The 21,522-nt window shown below is 41.6% G+C and overlaps 2 protein-coding genes across 7 annotated transcripts in view; one reads left to right on the forward strand and one right to left on the reverse strand.

The window, feature by feature from the left end:
- Positions 1 to 7,929, forward strand: part of LOC132798505 (fibronectin type-III domain-containing protein 3A) — a 76,191-nt gene extending 68,262 nt beyond the window's left edge. For 4 of the 5 annotated variants that reach the window (XM_060810379.1, XM_060810380.1, XM_060810381.1 and 1 more), the window contains 2 exons: positions 1,623 to 1,923; positions 1,984 to 7,929. In XM_060810379.1, coding sequence (XP_060666362.1) covers positions 1,623 to 1,923; positions 1,984 to 5,792 — 4,110 coding nt within the window. In that variant the 3' untranslated portion in view covers positions 5,793 to 7,929. Of the gene's footprint in view, positions 1 to 1,232; positions 1,552 to 1,622; positions 1,924 to 1,983 lie in introns of those variants that run through there. The other variant, XM_060810383.1, reaches the window with a different exon arrangement.
- Positions 7,930 to 8,066: 137 nt separating this feature from the next.
- Positions 8,067 to 20,636, reverse strand: LOC132798506 (transient receptor potential-gamma protein). Of its 2 annotated transcripts, XM_060810385.1 has the most exons (16): positions 20,465 to 20,636; positions 17,817 to 17,859; positions 14,884 to 15,062; positions 14,462 to 14,830; positions 14,073 to 14,405; positions 13,788 to 13,970; positions 13,191 to 13,736; positions 12,860 to 13,128; positions 12,684 to 12,797; positions 12,429 to 12,624; positions 12,155 to 12,349; positions 11,877 to 12,102; positions 11,461 to 11,814; positions 10,333 to 10,641; positions 10,149 to 10,267; positions 8,067 to 10,094 (listed from the first exon to the last, which is right to left on the reverse strand). In XM_060810385.1, the coding sequence occupies exons 4-16, from the start codon at positions 14,810 to 14,812 to the stop codon at positions 9,861 to 9,863; spliced, it is 3,429 nt and encodes a 1,142-aa protein (XP_060666368.1). In that variant the 5' UTR covers positions 14,813 to 14,830; positions 14,884 to 15,062; positions 17,817 to 17,859; positions 20,465 to 20,636; the 3' UTR covers positions 8,067 to 9,860. The 2 variants fall into 2 exon arrangements, with proteins under 2 accessions (XP_060666368.1, XP_060666369.1); XM_060810386.1 differs by lacking the exon at positions 17,817 to 17,859 and having other exon boundaries at positions 20,465 to 20,526.
- Positions 20,637 to 21,522: the final 886 nt, after the last annotated feature.

Here is a 21,522-nt window from a genome sequence, read left to right on the forward strand (position 1 = left end):
GCAAATTCCAGCTTCCGCTTGTACTTGTGTCGAAATGTGAATAAAATTTGATTGTATGCTAATTTGAATGGTCATAATCTCTGCTTGTTGTACTGCTATAGTACTAGTACATTATTATGTAACACAAATAACAACTACATACATACACACATACCTACAAAAAGTGCCATCGCATCACAATCTCCGACAGCTGAAGACATTTGTTGCTGCTTTTCGCATGCTTGCATCTATCCACCCATCCATCCATCCAATGCAAATGTTAGCAATATTTCAGCAATGCTTTATACACGATCTTCCCATTGTCTTATTGCTGGTTTTTTGCGTTGTTGGTACCGACAAACAAAAACCCATTAACTTTGACCCATTTTTTGTGCTACATTCGTTATGGTCATCCGTATTAACAATAATCCATACAAAACCACTAATCCGAAAGGTTACGCAAAAAGTTTAGCATCTCTCAAAGTTCTTTAATAACCAAGTTTTTCGGGGAAACTTGTTTTGTTTTTATCTTCAATACTAGATAACTTATTTGGTGGTATGACTGTGTATAATTAGGTGTTGACTGTTCGAAAGCCGTTAAAGCAGCCATATCCAGAGACAGCAATTTACCAACTCGATGGCTAGCAGCAAAAAAATAAAAAACTCGACGACAATAAATTGCCACATAAAACATGATAATATCATAATTTTAGAACCAGTTTGTGCAATACGTGAATGTTGCATGTGGGCGCAAAAATACAGATAATTTTGCTATCACTTTTGTCACAAATGCAATTGGTGGTTATTCTCTTTTTCTGTTTTTTTTTTTCATTTTGTCATATAATCAAACAATTTTCGCAATTACATAGCGCAAAATTGCTCAATATAATTCAAATGCGCGCGCAGCGTTTATTGAAGTCACTCAACTGTTACGCAGCTGTTGCATAAAAGTCGTGTGTAGTGTGGCCAGCTCAAACAAAATAGTTGATGCTTGGCAAAATATACCGAATTATTGGGAATCATTTATGCACAATTTGAGGCAATTGCAAATCATTTACGTTTGCAATTATTGAATAAAATAAATTTAATTTTTCTATTAAACAAAATTGTTCAATTAGTTAGTTTAAAGAAATTACTTGATGTCAACTATTAAAACAGCCGGGTTTTACAGTACGTTTTGAGCACAACAGCCACATAACAGAAACCCCCGTGTCAACGGATACCCTTGATTTTTGCAGTAGGTTGTGGCATATAAATTTGCAGCAAACAAAATACAGAATGTTAGAAACTAGAACATTTTAAATGTGACACACATTAATTAACTGATGTGGGACATTGTTAACTAAAAATAACCATCGGGCAAAATTAATGGCGACGCGCAAATAGCCAAAGATAAGATTTATGTGCTGCTCTTTTCGGAGCAATTGTTATCAGTTAACAGTTGACAGACGGTCGTCGTTATTAGTTCAGCTTTTCTGGAAGTTCAAAATTTATTGACGTGGAGGTGGAAGAAAAATGCCGCAGGAAACCGAAGAAGCGACCACGTCAACAAGCCATAGAATTGTGTTTAAAGTGGGATATTATTAATTAGCGTGTGTAGTTAACGAATTGGCACTAAAGTGTGATACTATTTTGCATTGCAGATAAGCGCCAATGGTACTTCGCATTTCTATACGCCCTTGCCTGGCTTCCCACCTGGACCAGGACCAGCTGGCAATGGACCACCCCACTATCATATGCCAGCGCCGCCGCCGCCACCAACAGCGCAGCAGCAGCAGCAGGCCACGTCCACAGGCAGCACAGGAGCGGCAGGAGGAACAACAACGTCATCACAGTCGCATTTACATTCCCCGCACTCGCCATCGCCGCCCAACTACAGAGACGAGCGCAGCCAGCGGCAGCACACAAAGTTGCTGCGCAAGTTGGAAAAGCAGCGCGAGCTGAGTGAGTATCAAATTGTTGTTTCAAGGGAACAGAAATTGCAACTAAACGTATCCTTTGTAGACTCTGCCATGTCTACGCCCACGCATTCGCCATCGCCACGACGCAACGACATCAATGGACATCACAACAACAACAACATTCCAATGGCACAACACATGCACAACAATGGACGTCGTATAGCGCAGCAACAACAACAGCAGCAGCAACAACATCAACTGCACCAGCAGCAACAACAACAGCTTCCACAACAGCAACAACAACAACAACAACAACAGCAGCGCAATGGCCACGTTCCTAATCGCGGTGGCAACTCTGTGGGCACCTCAGAGGATGGCGAAGACAACTCAAGCTTGGCCGCCGAAGATGAGGAAGACTATCAGTCGTCGATTGTCGAACAAATCTCGGCCATTGAGAAACCTGATGTTATCGAAGTCAGTTCGAGGTCGGCGAAAATCATTTGGGTATCGCCAGCGATCACAGATGCCATGCTGGTGGATCTGCAGGAGCTGCGCTACGAGGTGCTGCTCAGCGACACGGGCAAACAGTGCAAATACAAGAGTCTCTATCGAGGCGAGGCATACGAGTGCATTGTGCAGGATCTGCAGCCGGGCCAGGAGTATCTGGTGCGTCTGCAGGTGCACTACAAGCAGCTCCAGGGAAGCGTCAGCGAACCCACCGAGTTCAAGACACCCGCCTGCGAACCAGATCAACCTCTTGCCCCCAAACTGGTGTCGCGCACCAAGAATTCGATCAATCTACGCTGGACAGCGCCCTCCTACAATGGCGCCTTCATCCAGCACTATCTGCTGGAGTATGACGAGGGAAGGGGCAATGCGCTACAGTTTGTGGAACTGGCCAAAACGAAGACCAAACACTATTTGATTAGCAAGCTGCAACCGACCACCGTTTACAGTTTTCGTCTGGCCGCCGTCAACGAGGTGGGCCAGTCGCTGTACTCGCCAGTGATTAGCTACAGCACTGCGGGCAATCCACCCACAGCGCCCAAGCCTCCCCAGCTGCAGGCATGCACGGCGAGCACGCTGCGTCTGGTGTGGGAGCGTCGAGCCCAAGACGGCGACTTTCTGCTGCAGCTGCAGGACCTCGAATCGGGTCATGGCTACATGAACAGCTACAAGGGCAGCGACACACACTACGATTGCCTGCAGCTGCGACGCGCCACCAGCTATCAGTTTCGATTGCGTGCCGAGAACGATGCCGGCGTCTCGCCCTGGTCCGCCGAGGTCAGCTACAACACAGCCGCGGAGCGTCCTGGGCGACCGGGCAAACCGCATGCCAAAGGCAAGCTGCATGGCACACACTTTAAGGCGCGCTGGGAGGCGCCTGCGGACACTGGTGGCGCCGACATCTTGCGCTATCACCTGGAGTTGAGTGCGGGCGCCAATTTTGAGCGCATCTATACGGGCAGCGAAACGGAAGCGATGTGCGAGCGTCTGCAGCCGGGTACCACGTACCAGTTGCGTGCCTGCTGCGAAGGACCTGCTGGTCAGAGTCCCTTCTCGGACATTGGCAACGTGACCACCGAGGCGGTAACGCCCACAGCGCCACCTCCACCGCATTGCGATGCGCCGCCCACGCCTTATGCGGCGCTGTTGCGCCTCAATCAGCCGGAGTACAATGGCGGTGCCCCGGTGCTGGAGTTTGAGACCCAAATGCGTCAGCTGGACGAGGCGACGCCCAAGAGCGTGTATCGCGGCAAACAGGACTATTTTGTGGCACAACAACTGCAGCCCGGCTGCATCTATGAGGTGCAAGCGCGTGCCATCAATCGCATTGGCGCTGGCAACTGGTCGCAATGGATGCGTTTCACAGCAGCCGCCGCACCTCCCGGCGCACCTGAAGCCCTGCAAGTGCTGGTGAAATCGGCCACACACTTGAGCGTCAGCTGGCAGCCACCACAGGTGACAAATGGTTCCGCGGTGAGCGGTTACAATTTGCAGAGTGCCAGTCAGCAGTGTGAGGAACCCGAAGCGGAGCCATCGAGCACACAGTTCCATGGCTGCTACCAGGGAGCCCAGACGAATGTGGAGCTGCGCAATCTGTTGCCCTACACACGCTACTATCTGCGTGCGCAGGCGATCAATGCCGCCGGCTCGGGGCCAGCCACCGAGGTGGTTTGCGTCTCAACGCCAGCTGCTGTGCCCGGTGCACCACAGATGCAGGGCTACGAGTTCACTGCGCAAGAGGTGACACTCAACTGGACACAGCCAGCGACGCATGGCAGCGAGATCTGCAGCTATAACATTGAGTATGGCGAGCGTACGATTGCCACGCCAGATGCCTGCACCCGTTACACCGTTGTGGATCTAACGCCCGAGACGAGCTACAAGTTCCGTGTGCAGGCGGTAAATGCCATCGGTGCGGGAGCCTTTAGTGCCTATGCCAAGTTGACAACGCAACCGGCGCCGCCTTCGCCGCCACGTCTGGAGTGCAGCGGTGCGGGACACAATTACATCAAGCTCAAGTGGAACGGCAACAACTCGGTATCATCGGCGCCTGGAGTCGACTTTACCAAGTACTTTGTGGAGATGTATGTGGCGCGTGCCAAGCAATTCCAGAGCGTCTATGCGGGCACCAATAGCATGTGCAAGATCCACAAGCTGCAGGAGCGCAGCAGCTACACATTCCGCATCTATGCGCACACCGATCGTGCCGGCGATGGTGACTACTCCGAGGAGTACGTCTTTGCCACCACTGCCACACTGCCGGCAAATATTAAAGCACCTCGCGTCGTGCCCGACAGCAGTGTCTGTGTGATGGATCAGGCCGGACAGCTGGCGATGCAGCTGACACTCGAGTGGCAGCACTCGAAGAACAGCTTCCACGATCGTGTCGAGTATCAGTTGCAGTATGCAGTGGTCACCGCTGAACTGGATGCCCTCGAGTCGCCCAAGACGCGTGGCACGAACGACAGCAACGTGGCGCCCATTGCGCTGAGCAATCAGGAGTATCGACAACTCTATCAGGGTCCCGAGACCAAGTTCACCATTGACAATCTGGCTGCGGGCACCTGTTACCAGTTTCGTGTCTGCGCTGTGCGTGTCACATCATCAGGCGAGCTGTTCCCCGGCCAGCCGTCGACAGCGCTGCGCTATCGTGTGCCCAACGAGCTGACGGCCAGCCCCTTGGCCTGCCATCATTTGCATGGCGCCAATGCAGCGGCTGCGCCCGCCCAGCAGCGCAACAGTCGCAAATTGTCGGCGAGCAATGGCTCCAACATCAATGGATTGCGTTCGGTGAGTGCGTCGGCCATCAGCGGCAGCTGTGGCGTTGGCGCCGATCCACAGGCGATTAGTCGCCTGCAGAATGAGCTATCTGGTGGCGGTGGCAGTGCAACGTTCAATGCATGCGGCGATCCACTGCATCATCACCATCATCACCACCATCATCATCAGCATCCGCATCAGCATACGCATCAGGCGTGTCCCGTTGAACTGGCCACCGGTAATGGCAATGGCAACGGCAACGCAGCATCAGCAGCATCCATAGCACCATCCTCCACACTGCAGTTGCGCGGCAATAGCGTGGCCGCGCATCATATGCATCATCAACATCATTTGCATCACTCGCACATGCATCATTCACACTATGCGCACGCCTCGGTCGGTGCAGGAGCGAGCAGTGGCAACGGTGGCAATGGCAGTGGCAGCAACAGCAGCGCCAGCAGCAGCAGCTACAGCTACAACAGTCTGGCACATGGCGGAGCAGTGCGTCGGGTCATCTCTAAGCTGACGGCACTCTACTACAATCGCAAGCGATTGACGGATCAACAGAAGGCGGTCTTCTTTGTGGTCTCCTTTGTGTTTGTCACCTTCCTGGTCGCCATGCTGGTGCACATGCTCTGGGGCTAGAAAAGAGAGAAGGAGAAAGAAAGAGAGAGGAGAGAGAGAATAGAGTAATAGTAGGGGGAAGCACACTTGATGTTTGATGTCTCAAATAAGTGATCGTCGATTGCCTAGTAATTACACATTGTATTTGTATTTTTATATATATTATATGTATGTACGTATACGTAACGTGTCAACAACCAACCTGTAAATTGCCTAAACAAAACGAAAGAGAAAACATCCAAGAAAAATATGTAAGCAGAACACTCACACATACCTTTACAACTTTAGCCAGAACTGTATTAAATGTACACACAATACTATAATGGATCATGATGATGTTGATTAAGATGATGATGATAATGATGAACGTTCCCTTTTTGCCGAGATCAAAACAATTTACAATTACCAATTAATGAATTATTCATGCATGCATACATACACACATGCATATACGTAAATGTTTTGTAAATGATATGCTATTTACTTAAAGAATCTACAATATACATATACATCTCTATATATATATATTTATATATGTATACATACATATATATAATTGTTTGTTACTAATCGAATCACAAACATATGCTTCTATGTATAATAATTAATTTACACAGACACACACACACAATCACACAAATCTCTCCATATGTGCTATAGCATTCAGTGCAACAACAAAAACAACAACAACTAATTCTCAATGTATGTGTACATAAGAAAAACAAAACAAACCGATAACAACAACAAATTAACGAATAATGAAGAAAGCGATTTAAGTATAATCGAGAAACTTTTTAGAAAAACCACAAGAAAGCGCCTATCGATAATCGATAACTTGTTGCATATGTACTATATATATGTATGCATGTATGTATGTGTGTGTGCGCTGCATGTTACTAAAAGCTAATTGCTGCGAAACTTGTTAAATGCAAAAAATCCGAATAACGAAAAGTATGAATTTATTAGTCTCTATTCCTAGTATACTATACTACTTAACTGCAATCGCAACTGCATCCAAAATACATTTGTATGTAAGTATGTAATGTTTACACAAATTACACAATTTACAAATTGTTCTCTCGATTTGCCAATCGCTAGATAAACGTCCTTCCTCTTCCGACAGCGCAACCAGCTTTTTTCATTCTTCATAAAACCAAAACAACTATTATCCCAAATTTATTACGATAAACATTATAAAACGAAACAAAAAATGAAAAAAAGCAAGCCTCAATTCGTGGGCTGCTGCATAATATGCAATACGAAACAAAATAGTAATAATAATGAAAAGAAAAAAATAAGATAAATTGTACTAACCAATTATTCCAGAGCTTACATGAATATGTTGTCGGTGTTAATGTCATGTTAATGCAAAATCAAAAATGATAAAACAAAAAACCAAAATTATTGGTCAATTTTTGACTCTCATCCATGTGCGTGCTATACACATATAGCCAATCCCAACTAGACAAGGCTCTCAAATCTACACACACACACACACACACAACTCACACACTCTTATAAAAATACACACTATACAAGAAAAATACAACAATTTAAGAAAAGAAAATATAGTATATAATGCACTTATATACTACATTTTCTTTTGCATGTTTATAAATATATTTTTTACACAAAAAATACAAAAAAAAGAAAAACGAAAACAAAAAACAAAAGAAGATGAAAATATTTAGTATATATATGATGAGAATATATTTGAAATTTATAGCCTAATGCAACGCAAAGTGATTTATATTCCAATTATTATTATTTTTCTAAATAAATAAATTAATGTAATCGTTTCTTTCCATAGTTTAATATATATATACATATATATATATTATATATGAAAAATCGAAAGAATAAATTTAAAACAACAAAACAAAACAACAAAAATGCAAAAAAACAAACAAAAAATACAAAAAACAGAAAAAGAAAAAACACAATATGTATGTTTACAACGGTAAATGGTTACAATATATAAACGTATATATATATACAGATATATATTAGCAAATTACTGTACTCTTTGTCGATTTATTTGTTTATTATACATACATACTTACATATGTCATACAATGCAACAAATTATACAATTTATTTGCAAAAGTATACATATATATGAATCATTTCAAATAAATGCGATATACAAATACCTTAACTCCTTCCAATGTGTGTTTCATGTTATACTAACTTAACTTTTTCAGCTTTTTCTCTGCTGTCTAGAATCTAGAATGAGAAATCTCCAAAAATGTAATCAAAACTCGGCGAATTAAAAACAAATATATAATTGTTCGTTTTATTTTCTGTGCAAATAACAATTTTTTATTATGTTTACTTGACATTCCACCTGCAAAGGTCAGAATATTGATAGAACATAGTTTATTTCCCATTTCGAAAATGATTTCCACATATTTTTGCTATTATTCTTGTATTGTATTGTATTATAACTTTATTGTTGAGTGTCGGAGTTGAATATTCGAAGGCAAAGACAATAACATTAGTTGCCTACAAATTAAACTCCAGCATTGGTTATTCGTATTTTTTATGTTGTTTCATGTGTGTTTCATTTATGTGCGTACTTAAAACGTTTTACTTTTAGTTGCTTATTAGTATTATTGAAATCGGACCATTTACTGAATGAAATATCTCGCAATAGGAACATGTCTTTTCGAAGTATTTATCTTAAATGCTCTTTTTGCTCTGACACTGATAATGTTTCAAGTCGGACGTTGTCGTATTCGTTGATATGTAGATTTGCAAATACTATGTCGCAGTTAATAAATGGATTATCAATATATCGAAGGGAATATGGTTAAAATACTTGGATAATGGTAGTTCTTTTGACTTGCTGTGACATAGCATTAATATTTGATAGACTCGTACTCGTATTGTTAACATTTTAAGTACCTACATAGATGTATTTGCGACTCGTAGTTTATGTATATTTTTGTTAATTTGGATAATATGTTATTTTCGTGTTAGTTGCTACTTGTTCTGTTTGTTGCTGTTGTGTCAATCTAAAACTTGTAACCATATGCGTTTCCTTACAACTTAAAACTCATCTAAAATTTAGTATATGCATTCGCAATATTTATTCTACAGATACATATGCTATATGTTTCTTTCGATTTTTGTTTTACGTTTACTAGTATTATTATATATTAGTATAGACGCTAAAATCATTATCGATATTATTCAATTCGTTTGGTGTTTCTGTTTGTTTTGTTGCGTTGCTTAAAATCGGTGTATAAAATTTATGGTGTATGCTACGAGTATGCCTGGCGTACGCCTCGTATGCGTAACGTATCTTATTTAACTGCTTTGCAAAAATCCTTGGCTCAAATCCTCGCTTCTGAAATTAAGAATACACAGCGCTTCCCTAAATACAAGTACAAGTACAGCAATTCAATGTTCATCCAAAACTTATGCATTGTCTACCTTATACCTTATGCATACATATAAATCGATCAATATATATGTTTTTTGTATTTTTAGATACCATATTGTATGTATAAATATCCGTAGTATATATTATATATCTGTAGGTAGTTTATAGTTGCATACAAAAAATATTTCTCATGCTAAGGCAACTGTCAACATCGATATGGGATGGTTTTATAGGTATTTGGTATAACGATTTGAAGAAAAGAAATTCGTTTACCCCCCCTTGCAGGAGGGTATTTAATCGTCGGTTTAAATGCACTCACATGATATGTGGCTGGGATAGAAGCAATAACCAATTAGAGTTATGTGCAATGATCGGTTAGAGGTGAAATCCTTGTGAAATGACTTGTTTAGTTCTCAATTTATATCAAAGAGATTGAATTACTATAGATTATAAATAATCAGTGTTTGATATGTTTCTTGAGTTAATTCATTTTCATCGGATTCATCAGACAACTAATTTCAACTCTTTCACAAGGCTATTTAAGCTTCGACACGCCGAAGCTTGAATTTGATATTTGGTTATCGGTGATATGACTATGACAAGGTCGTGATTACATATAGTACTATATATGCAATATCTGTTTAGTATATTCTCGGTGCTAATACTATAAGAAGTGTCGAGTGGTGAGGGGTGAAAGGTGATCAGCCAATGGCGCCCATCGTGGAGACGCAGCTGTTGCTAATCAGCGGCTCTCGAGAATTGACCGACGTGTTCGATGGATCAATGGACATGGTGAACTCCGTTGAGGTCTCCACCGAATCATGCTGGCTCTGTGTCTGCTCATGTCGACGCGGTCTCAGCACCTGGGCGGGATCCTTGTGTGGCACACCTCCCTCCGCTGTGGCTGCTGGATAGCTGGAGACGCGCTTGAGCGTCTGCAAAAAGAGAGAGTTAGAGAGAGAGTGTTTGATTTTGCTGTGTCAACTCACCTTGTCGTTGAGCAGCTCCGCTGCATTGGCCGCTGCAATGGACTCGGTAACCGGACAAATGTTCTTGCTCGACGAGAACTTTTTACGCTTGCGCTTCAGAGCAGCAATGGCCGTTAAACCTGTAAAAGAGTGGGACACAAGTTGCTGAACTCTTAAAGAGAATTGATTTGAAAAGCCCTTTTACCGGTGGTCGTGTGAAAGAAGTGCGCTCCCACGCCCATGTGTGTGTGTGTGTTGCTTGGCGCCGGAGCAGGAGCTGCTGCTGCTGCTGTTGCTGCTGGAGGTGTTGGATACGGCGGAGTTGCAACCGCTGCAGTTGGTTCGCCAGCGTAGTAGCCATAGCTGTGCTGGGGCGAGTTCTGGGCATAGGTGACACGCACCTGGCCATGCACAGGCGTCGAGTTCTGCAGGGAATTGCAAACAGAATCCTCGGACTTGGAGCGTCCCAGCATCTTGCTGACATTGCCCACCTTGGCGGCCTCAATGAGTGTGCCTAGAAATGAAAGAATAGAAAAATGTATTGTAGTTTATGAAATAGATAAAATTTATTGTTATATCCGCAATTATAAACTCCCTAAAATAAAAAAAATCCTACTTTATTTTGATATTCAGTATTTTTATACTAACTGACCTATTTCTAAAAAAAATAAAAATAAATATTGTAAGAATGAAAGAAATCTAAAGTCAAGCGTGCTCGACATAGGTCCTTGGATGACAATCTGGTATATTTTAGTACTCTATGGTATATTTTGAATGTGGTACTATATCAAAACATCAAGTATAGCTTTTGGTATATTTCTGTAATTTCCGGTTATTAATTAGGTATATTTTAGGAATAATATCGCTCTGTTTTACTTTCATGAAAAATGGGTAGCGTCTATTTCTTACAATGATAAATTTTATACTATATAATATTTTAGTGCTCTATGGTATATTTTGAATGTGGTAGCAAAACATCAAATATAGCTTTTGGTATATTTCTGTAATTTGCGGTATATTAATTAGGTATATTTTAAGAATAAAACCGCTCTGTTTCTTGAAAAATGGGTAGCGGTTACTTCTTACTATGATAAATTTTATACTATTTGATATATGATATTTTAGTACTCTGTGGTATATTTTGAATGTGGTATCAAAACATCATATATGGCTTTTGGTATATTTCTGTAATATTAATTAGGTATATTTTAAGAATAATATCGCTCTGATTTAGTTTCATTAAAAATGGGTAGCGTGTACTTCTTACTATGGTAAATTCTTATTTTAAATGATAAACTGAAATTGTCAAGTTTAAATTGTAGTGCCCACTTACCCCAACGTTTCTTGTGGCCCGCAATGTGCTTGTTATACTTCAGCGTGGTCTTGTTGTACTTGTTGGTTGCAGGCGGCACTGAAGTCGTTGCCACATTGCCACCTTGGGTAGGCGAAGTGGGCGAATCCACGCCCACTACGGTGTCTGTGGTCGTGTGCTGGCGACGATGCATAAAATTGGGCGTGAAAAGTGTGGACAACGTGGAGCTGAGTATCTCGTGCTGATTGTCGTAGTTGTCCAGCGACGTGGAGAACTCAGCCACAGGTGCCAAGGAGCCAGTGGAACCAGGTGGCGCAATATTGAAACCCTTCATCAGACGACGCTCCTTCTGGCGATTCTTCTTGCCGCCTCCACCTGTAATAGTTGAAAAATGTACTGAATGCAGTTAAAGTTTTCGTACTTTTCTGCTCACTCACCTCCTCCTTGGCCAGCTGTCACATTGGTGTCCATGCCGCTGTTCTTGAGTATCTCGACTAGCTCGCAGCGGAAGGCGGAAATGTCCTGTTTGATCTCATTCACATCGTCCTCAGTGACACCCTGAGACTCTGCCTTGCGCTGCTCCACGGTCACATACCGCCTCACCAAATTGCGCATGATCTGCTGATACTTGAAGTCCCGATCACTAGCCTGCTGAGCCTTGCGCTAAGGATTGACCATTGAGTAAGGACTCTTATAAATGTTGCTGGAAACTTACGCGTATGGTTTTGAGATGCTCACGTCGAGCGGCGGAGGAGCCACTGCAGAAGACACGACGCATCCATTTGATGGCATACCAAATGGACTTGGGCGTGGGAATTATGTTGAAAGGCGGTGGACAGGTGCCGCCTTCCTCAAAGTAGCTGATCCACAACTTCGATCTGGCAAATTTCCACTCCACATCAGCACGTTCCTGCAATGCAAAATATAATATAAGTAAGTCTAATGAAGTTGACGTCTAAACTGGCAGAAAGAGGAGAAGATAAACGCACCGATATGAGCTGATAGGAGTGATTCATCATGGCAATCAGCAGATTGAGCAGCACCACAATGTTGATGACCGAATAGGTGCCAAACATGAGCATGCCCCAGAAGCGTGTAAATATCTTGATGCCATCTAGCTCAAAGCTGTCCAAATCGATGAGGCCAAAGACGGCCCAAAACAAGGTCTGCGTGGTCTCAAAAAGGCTGCGCAAATTCAGTTTCAAATTAGTTGAGTATTTGATTAATTGAATCCAAGTACTAACTTAGAGAAACGTCGCCAGACAATGCAGGCATTGGGATCGTTAGTGCCATTCATGTGCAGCAGCAGGCTGGGCGAGACCTCCGGACAGCGTTTCTTCTCCAAATCCGCATAGTACCTAAAAAAAAAGAAAAAGTCTTGTAAGTGAATGAAACACTAAATAGTGTTGGTGTAACCCACCAGAGCAGCTGATTGAGACCACTGCCAAAGGCAAAGAGCACCAGAACATAAAGGAAAAAGAACTTCATGATGTCCATGACCATGCGCGACAGCGACACTTGCAGTGGTCCCAAGTGTGGGTTCACCGAGAAGATGTACACCAGCTTGAGGCTACTGAAAATGTTTGCCGCACTAAAGAGGCCCTCGGATATGAGCATTGGATCCCAGGTGTCCCAACGCTCACGCGGCAAATCAGTTGCCTGCGAGTTGAAGATCATTTCCTTTTGAACCTGTTTACAGAAAAGAAATTTAAGAATTTCAGAAGTTGAATGACTTTTTCAGAGGTCGTCACCTGAAAGAAGGAGACAACACGCAGCGCAACTGTTGCCACATATAACGAATTGGTCACGAAATCAATTACGTTCCACATATCATTGAGATACTCCTGCAAACCCACATCCCACAGCTGCTTCACCTCACTCCAGATGAGTCCGCTCACCCAGGCGAGTATTAGCCACTCAATGAAGGTTGGTTTGGCGCCACGTTTCGTCGGCAGCTGCAGCTCATCCGTTGGATTATTGAGCTGGTTGAGCGTGCTCGTGTCCGACCAGAACCAGCTGCCAATGAAGCTCTCGATGCGCTGTGAGGCGAGCATCAGCAGGAACAGAAATGTGAAGTACGAGGCGCTGTGGCAAATGAACTTGATGAAGGGTTTGCGCATTGTCTGCCCAATGCTGGAGTAGGGTGCCAGGATGTAGGCCAGCGAGAAGATGGGAAACAAAATGCCAATGCGTATGATGTCCACTGCCTGCAATGCCATATTCTTGCGTCTGAAACCCGGCAAACCTTCGTACCAAATGCTCGCCAGCAGCTGTTGCACATTCGAGTGGGCCACAAACTAAGAATAAAGAAATCAGATTGAGAGTTTTATTGCTTGATGAATACTTACCTTCTTTTGGCGCAGTTTTATGGCCAGCTTGAGGCGATTGAGATGCATGCGTTCGCCGTGCTCGTAGACAGGTCCAGTGGGATCATGGTTCAGCAGTATCTCCAGCTCGTGCGAGGTGCGAGTGTGATCGAGTAGAGCTGTGGCAAAGTCCTGACACTGCTTGCGCAGTTCCTGGTATTCGTTCTGCAAAGGTCGGCCATATAAGAGAGGCATATAATAAGGCATATAAGTAAAGTCAAACTATCAATATTCGTTTCAAGAAATGTTCTAGAATAGGCAACTCACCTTGAATTCATGCTCCAAAAAGCTGAGACGACGCAGCTCCCAGGACAGCTCGAAGGCGGTTAGTATGGGATCCTTAGAGGACAGAGCTATGAGACTGGGACTGGCCAGCGCACGATAGGCATTAATCCGAGATCGAGAGTGTCGCAACGAATCCTCCTGACGCGACTGCACGCACTCATCGCAGCCACAGCGTACGTCATGTGGCATGGGCAAGACGGCGCCACGATCGAGTAGAATCTTGATGATCTCGTAGTTGTCGCGATGTGCGGCCAGGATGAGAGGTGTGATATCTGGCGTAAAAGTGGATGTTTCCTCCGAAGCGGACTCCCAGCTCTAAAAGATAAAATCAAGAAATACTTTTTCACTTTGCAAATATTGTGGCAACATACGTGATTGCCCTCAGTCTGGAAGGTGACATTCTCGTGATCGAGCAACACCTCGACAGCCTCGACAAACTCTTCGGAAATGGAGTGCAACAGCGCATCCTTGGTGTCCACATTGTAGTTAATGAGCAGCTCCACCATCTCCAGGTTCTCATTATCGATGGCCATCAGCAGAGCCGTTCTGCCCAATGGATCCACGCAGTTCACGTTGATGTTGTCCGTGTCCTGAGCCCATTGCAGCATTCGCCGTGTGCCCGCCATATCGCCACGCTCCACGGCCAGCAGGAACTTCTTCTCCTCCAGCGTCAGTTGTCGGATCTCCTGATGCGGCCTTATAGTATTCTCCTCCTCCATCATGCCGTGTATGCTATGCCGCTGCAAGGGATTCATTTTAGTCTAATAGCTCTACAATTTTAATTATCTCGTACCTTGACACGTCTAGCTGGTTCGATTTGAACTGCTATATGACCGCTTCCGCTGCTCTCACTGCCAAGTTTCTTATCGCCAGCATCCGAGGCATCTGCACCATTCTTGATCTTACTCAATATGGGGGCCAAGACTGATTTCCTACGCGCCGGACTTATGAAGTGCAGCTTTTTTCCTTCGTCTGCCAAACAAAAATGAATAAATTATATGGCAAAAAAAATTAATCAACTCCTCCTTATCAATTATTTTATGAATGTGATAATTCACAAAATATATTTGTATTAAGGAACTTTCTGTGTAAAAAAGTCTCTTTAGCTCGACTGTTTGAAAAATTCTTCGTTGACTTTTCAAAGACATCTGTGAATGTCAATACATAATGTTGCTCTACCTATATCGTTGCCAGTTATATCTCGGTCGCATCCTGACACATTTGGAAAAGGATTCAAAGATATGTCTTTGATTATTTAAATTAAATATTTTCGATACAATCATTTCATTTATTGGTAAAAGACCGCATTAGTGTTTTCTTTATATTTAAAATTATTAAAGCTATTCCAACTAACGGCTGGGTATTTTTTAAATTCTTCATATAGCAGTTTTTCTTATAGGAAAACATTTTTAAACATTTAGCACTTAAAATGCTAGCTAACTTTTATTAGAAACTATTTACATTAAGTCAAAAACCTTATACCAACAACATACATATAAGAGTAGCGGCAACAAAAAAAAAAAAGAAAACTGTCTGCATTTTAATTGACAGTCATAACTCTGGCATATACACAAAACGCAATCACACAGGTCCAAGTATATACCACAATTTATGTAAAAACATATATATAAATATATGTATGTCTGGCACAGATAACAAAGTTAACCAATCCCATTTCAGCCTTGAGTGAAAAAATAGGCAGACAGCAGAATGTTGCAGTTCCCACTCCATTTTGCAGGTTTCTGCCACGACCGCATATTTCGAAGGGTTTCAAGGCCAAAAATGGCATACCGTGGGGGGGAGTGCGAGGGGGAGATAGATGTGGGCGGTGTGGGGTCTGTGGCATGTCCTTGCTTCAAATCAAAGTCCCATTATTTTCAACATAAACGGATAAATGCATTTGGTTTGAATATTTCATTTATGAAAACTAGTAGCCAATATTTTAGTTTATGAATTGATAATAATAAATTTATAAATATTTCGAAATATAAAGTAATCTGAAATTGAGCTGCGTCAGTGCTAAGAAAACAGTTTTTCGCTTCTTTGTTTTTCACTTAAAAAGAAGCCATCTAACAGCAAATTAAATTGCATTCTTCAAGCGAAACACAAACACGTTTATGGCCGCATTTTATGGATAGAGTAAAAGTAGGCGAGAATGCGCCGTCAAACAGAAATCTGGGTCAATTGTTGCTTGATTTTGCATATATTAAATGCACAGGAAATACACTCGCACTAACACAAGCATAGTCACAAAGCACACAGACAGACAGAGACTCACCCACACACCCCCTTTCCACCCCTCCAGCAATTTGGTGATGATAAAACGCCACAGAGATTTCTATAATTCTCAAGGAGGACAAAGTTAAGAGGCGACAGTTTTGTGACTGTTGCCAACTAATTTCATTACTATGCTCATTCTGAAATATTGAGCACATTTTAGCGCATCAACAGATCAATGCATTTCAAAGTATTTGTGTCCCTCCTCTCCATACAGACATAGACACAATCGGCACGCTCGCAAATAAGTAAACTACGTGTTGTTTTGCATATATACTCTTTCGAAGTTGGGCATTAGAGCTGGCAAGGAGCAACATGTTATTGTGTTTAAAAAAGTTATAATTTCCTGTTGAATATTTTATTTGAAGTTAAAATATAATTATCGTTCGTTTAGTCTTTTATGTGAAGGAACAACATATTGTATTTTAATAAGAATTAATTCACTGATGTGTACATATTTTAAGGTATAATATATCTCTTATTATTTGCTCTATATATATTTCGTTTATTTATTCTTTTATGTTATTATTATACAAATTTACTATTTCTTAGATATTAACTACAAATACTAAACTAGACATCAATGGTAATATTACCCTTTATTCTCTCTTAAGCTTTATGTATAATATATGGTAATACTATATACTGTTAATCCTTTGTTAATCCTGGCTGATAAGTAAGAGTATCTGGCATTTGCCCTAATGGACAAACTGTTGGACATTTATAAGACGGCTGAGTATCAAGTTTGCCACAATTTTTCTACCTTTTTCACGTTCATCGTCACCGTGCGTTGAACTCTCATTGATTTCACACAGACAGACAGACGAGTGTGCATGTAAGTACAAATATGAGTGTGTATGCAATCGAGAATATGAGACTGCGCAGGACATAACCTCAGAGCAGTTTCTTTAGCTTGTCGTAGGTCAGGACTTGCCACGCTATGCTCCGAGGCAAAAACAAAATGGCCAACAGTCATCGGCAAACTCGTCGTTGCTGCCACTTTATGGCCGTGTTACACACACACACACACACACACAGAAACACACAAAACATGCAGGCATAGAGAAACATGCTAGCTTTAGGGCTGGCAAATACTTGTAATCGCAATCCATTGAAACACTATTGATTGACCTGAAAACAAGCACACCCACACTTGCTAATTTGGGTCTACTTCGATTGCAGCTGTCCCACTTCACCAAACCACATCCCCTAAACACTTCGCCCAATAGCAATTAAAAATTCTTGAAATTGCCTTTTTGGTGCAGTGACCTTAAGACTTTGAAAAGTTCAATTAACCTATAGGATAGCTAAGAATTTTACCACAAATCTCCGCTTCTGAAAATAGTAAAACTTAAGCTTAAGTTATTTACAATTTTTGCTGTACTTAGTTAACTTTTTGTATAAACTTTATAATTGTTCACATATAAGATTTGTTATCATGCCATTTACCTTCGCCTTCCTCTCCAGTTTTTGCATCGGTCCATTTCGACAACTGTGACAAGAGATAAAGCATAGCAAGTTATTAGGTTAGTGCAGTTAGTAATCATAGCATTTAGATATAACATTTACTTCACATAATGCAAACAAAATGAACAATAAAATGAAATAGTAAAAGTACTATATAAACTAATAACAACCACCAAATAAAAAATAATGTTTATTTGTGCTTTCTTAACACATTTATTAAGAGTTCAGAGCAATATTAACAATTGAATGTAATAAACTAAAATGTTAGGTGCAAGCTTGTTATATTAAGTATTCGTCACTCTAAAAGTATAGCATACTTCTCAGCGCAGTGGCTGTTGCACTTGCAGATTCAATGAAAAGTGTATGCTACAAAGTAATCTACTTAAGTTGATGAAATTGTCAACAAAAACCTGGATAATCTTCTAAATACTGTTTGAAAGTTAAGGACAACCACATTGACCGTGCAACAGTGGAAACCTTGACACACCGAGCAGCAACACAACAACCACAAACAGTTGCAACTGCAGCCGCAGCAGCAACATCAGGCAGATAATTAAATGTCAAGACTGACATTGCAATTGTTGTTGGTGTTCACAGCTGACCAAACATGTTTACAGCAGCAGCCACACAAGCGAAAAACTTACACACATGCGTACACAAACAACTGCACACAGACACATATGAAAATATACAAATGCTGATGGGGATGCAGCTTCAGGTTCACGTCCACAGTGCTCAGTGCTTCACCTCAAACGAAGGTTGCACACATCCGGCTGCCTCTGATGGCGGAGCTATCGATTCAGAGCAGTCGGGAGAATGAAGATGTGGCGCACACACACACACACACAGACACAGACATAGACCGCCCACAAAAGTGTCCTTGTTGCGGTGGCATGCCGGCAACAACTTAAGCTGCTGGCAACATCATGCACATATGCGTCCTTGGCTACGCAGTTAGTACAGCTTCCAGACAAAGCCAACGGCAAAGCGGAGAAGGACATGGTAAAAAACCGGACGAACCATCAGTCGAGTGCTGCCTTCTTCAAAGGGAATGCAACTTGCAGTGCTTCTACCTCTTTTTTCATTTTTTTTTTGTTTTTTTTGGCAAGAAATTGAGGGCAAGTGCGTGCCAAGACAACAACAACATACTCGTGAAACCTGCAGTCTTTGCTAGGCATTTGTTGACGTGCTCTTATATCCGGCCGTTGACGGCTAAAAGGGCATACTGGCTATGAAACATTTAGCAGAAGGAGGCAAGACATTTTAAAGACCGTCGAACTTTGTGATTCTTTATGTATCGGGTATATAGAAGTCGCACAGTTTGTGCACTGCAGTTTTCTGGCTTGTTTTCTTGCGTAGAAGGTCAAGCGTGCTCTTTAAGTGCACTCGAAGTGGCAACCACATGCATTACAAATTCTAACAGGCTGGCAACACTATGAATGACATCCAGCGCGTGTATCTAGCTTTGCTCTTCTAACTAATGAGAGTTTGCATAACCAATAGGTTGCAATAAAATAAAATCACAACGAAATGTTACGTATACGCCACGTTAATATTCAATTAATGGTAACTATGGACACAGTTGCAACAGTCGCCGTTGTAGTTGTTGTTGTTGTTGTTGTTGTCGTTATTGCTGTTGTTGCAGCCTTTGTGGTTGTCGTTCTTGTTGTCCTTGAGCGCCTGCTAATTGAGGGCACTGCACTCGGTCGGGATGACCGCACAGCTCATCCCCCACCTCCCCCGCTGCGACCCAGACCCCAACGTCAACAAGAACGACAACACTTTTTGTTGGCGTTCGTCGTTCGCCGTGTGCCGTGTTTTGTTTTTGCTAAAAGCTGTTTAAATTGCGTCCTCCTTGACACACGTCTGTGTTTCTGTATGTGTGTGTATTGTTATTTACGAATTTCCCTATGTGTGTGTGAGTTGGGTTTCCTTTTGGTGACCCAGCACACCAATTAACAAACCTCTAGCGATAGTATCGCATTGTTCGTAAGGTATAATGAATAATCAAATTGAATTAAATAAAAAGACATTTAGTTCAACTTATTGTAAATACATGAAAAGTGGCAACATTATAAATCCGTCATGAAAAAAGTATTTAAATAAAGTATCACTAAATATCAAATATATCGCATATGATTACTTGGTCTGCTGGGTTCAAACATGCAAACTGCACATTGTATATGTGTGTGTATGTGTGTTTGTGTTTGTGTTTGTGAACACGCACACGGTTGCGCGAAAAAGTAGGTTAACTTGTTTTCACCGTTAAATTTCTTGTAAGCAAGTTACAGAAATATGAAAATGTGAAAAGTAGAAAACTTAAAATTAAGCTTTACTTAACACTTTAAAAGAAACTTAAAGGGAAAGCAATAATACCTTTCAGATAGTTTTAACTATAATTAAGTCAAGTATTTGCAGCTGGCTACTTTCAGTTTTCCCTCACTTCACGAGTGCTACACAAACTCTGTGCCCCTTTTGTAATGACCAACTAAGTAAATTGCATAAAATTGATAAACTGGCACAAGTGGGGAAGCACTTCAGCTTTAGAACAGTGAACAGTGTACAGTGTACAGTGGAAAAATGAAAAGTGAAAAGCGAGTGTCATCATCTAGTGTGCATCCCCTAGTTACCTTGAGTTGAGATTTCCTCTTGAGTGCAGCAATCGAACGAGTTTGCTGCCGTAGCACCTCCAGTGCACTATCTGCGTTGATATTGACGTCGACGTCGACGTTGACAGCGTCAGCAGCAGCAGCAGCAGCAGCAGCGACAGCGACAATGTTTTGATAATAATCGGAACGCGATTTCGAAAATCAAATTAGAAAACTGCGCGAATTAATGTGAAACAACAAAAGTGTATGTTTATGTAGAACTTCGTTGTCTTAAATATTGTTTACTTTCCGATTGAATTGTGGAAAACGTTCGCAATTATTCGTTGATTCTTTCTCAATTATAAACAATTAACAATTCCAATTGTTTTGATGTTTGATTTCGAGATTTTTGATTGGTTTGCTGTTTTGGTTTTATGACACGTTTCGTATGGTTCTATAAATACTTGCAGAATATTTTGCAAATCTTTTCCAAATATGTATTTAAAAAGTTTATGAAAATATTTTGCAAATTTGAAAATCTATGAAATAAAATTTGTATATTTCACATCATCTGCAACCGGAAGTACAGTGACCCCAATTACAGTCGAACATTTTAAAAGGGCAATTTTAACTGAGTTTATGACCTAGAAATGCATCCCTCGTAAATTATTACAGTCACAATAACATTTTTTAACAATCCGAAATTTAAAGAAATATATTTAACTTCATATACTTGGTCTATGAAATAACACAAAAGAATTATTCCTGAATAATAAGTTAAAACGAAGATTTGTTGACACACTTACAATTACGAATATAGAATTATTATTTAAAATCAAAAATTTTAAACAAATTTAAGCCTCTTTTGTATTAAAAAATTAAAAAGCACTAGTTGTTGGCGTTTTGTTAAGTGTTACTTCACTTTATTAATTTGTTTGTTATAGTATGTGTCATCACACTCTGATATTTTTCCGAATTTCCAAATTTCCGTGCGCCTTGGCCCGCTGTAGATATGCAACTGGAAACTGGTCGAATGCAAGGACTCTTCACAGCAGCGTAGGCGAAATCGCGAGTGGAGAACTTTCAGTTTTGGGGCGAAA

Source organism: Drosophila nasuta, chromosome 2L, assembly GCF_023558535.2.
Source record: "Drosophila nasuta strain 15112-1781.00 chromosome 2L, ASM2355853v1, whole genome shotgun sequence".
Classification (NCBI taxonomy): Eukaryota; Metazoa; Arthropoda; class Insecta; order Diptera; family Drosophilidae; genus Drosophila; species Drosophila nasuta.

Coding starts and splice junctions, on each gene's coding strand:
- LOC132798506 (XM_060810385.1), bottom strand. CDS start 14,812: ATGATGGAGGAGGAGAATACTATAAGGCCGCATCAGGAGATCCGACAA. Junction 14,406..14,461: donor TCCAGACTGAGGGCAATCAC/GTATGTTGCCAC, acceptor TTTATCTTTTAG/AGCTGGGAGTCCGCTTCGGA. Junction 11,815..11,876: donor GACAGCTGGCCAAGGAGGAG/GTGAGTGAGCAG, acceptor CAACTATTACAG/GTGGAGGCGGCAAGAAGAAT.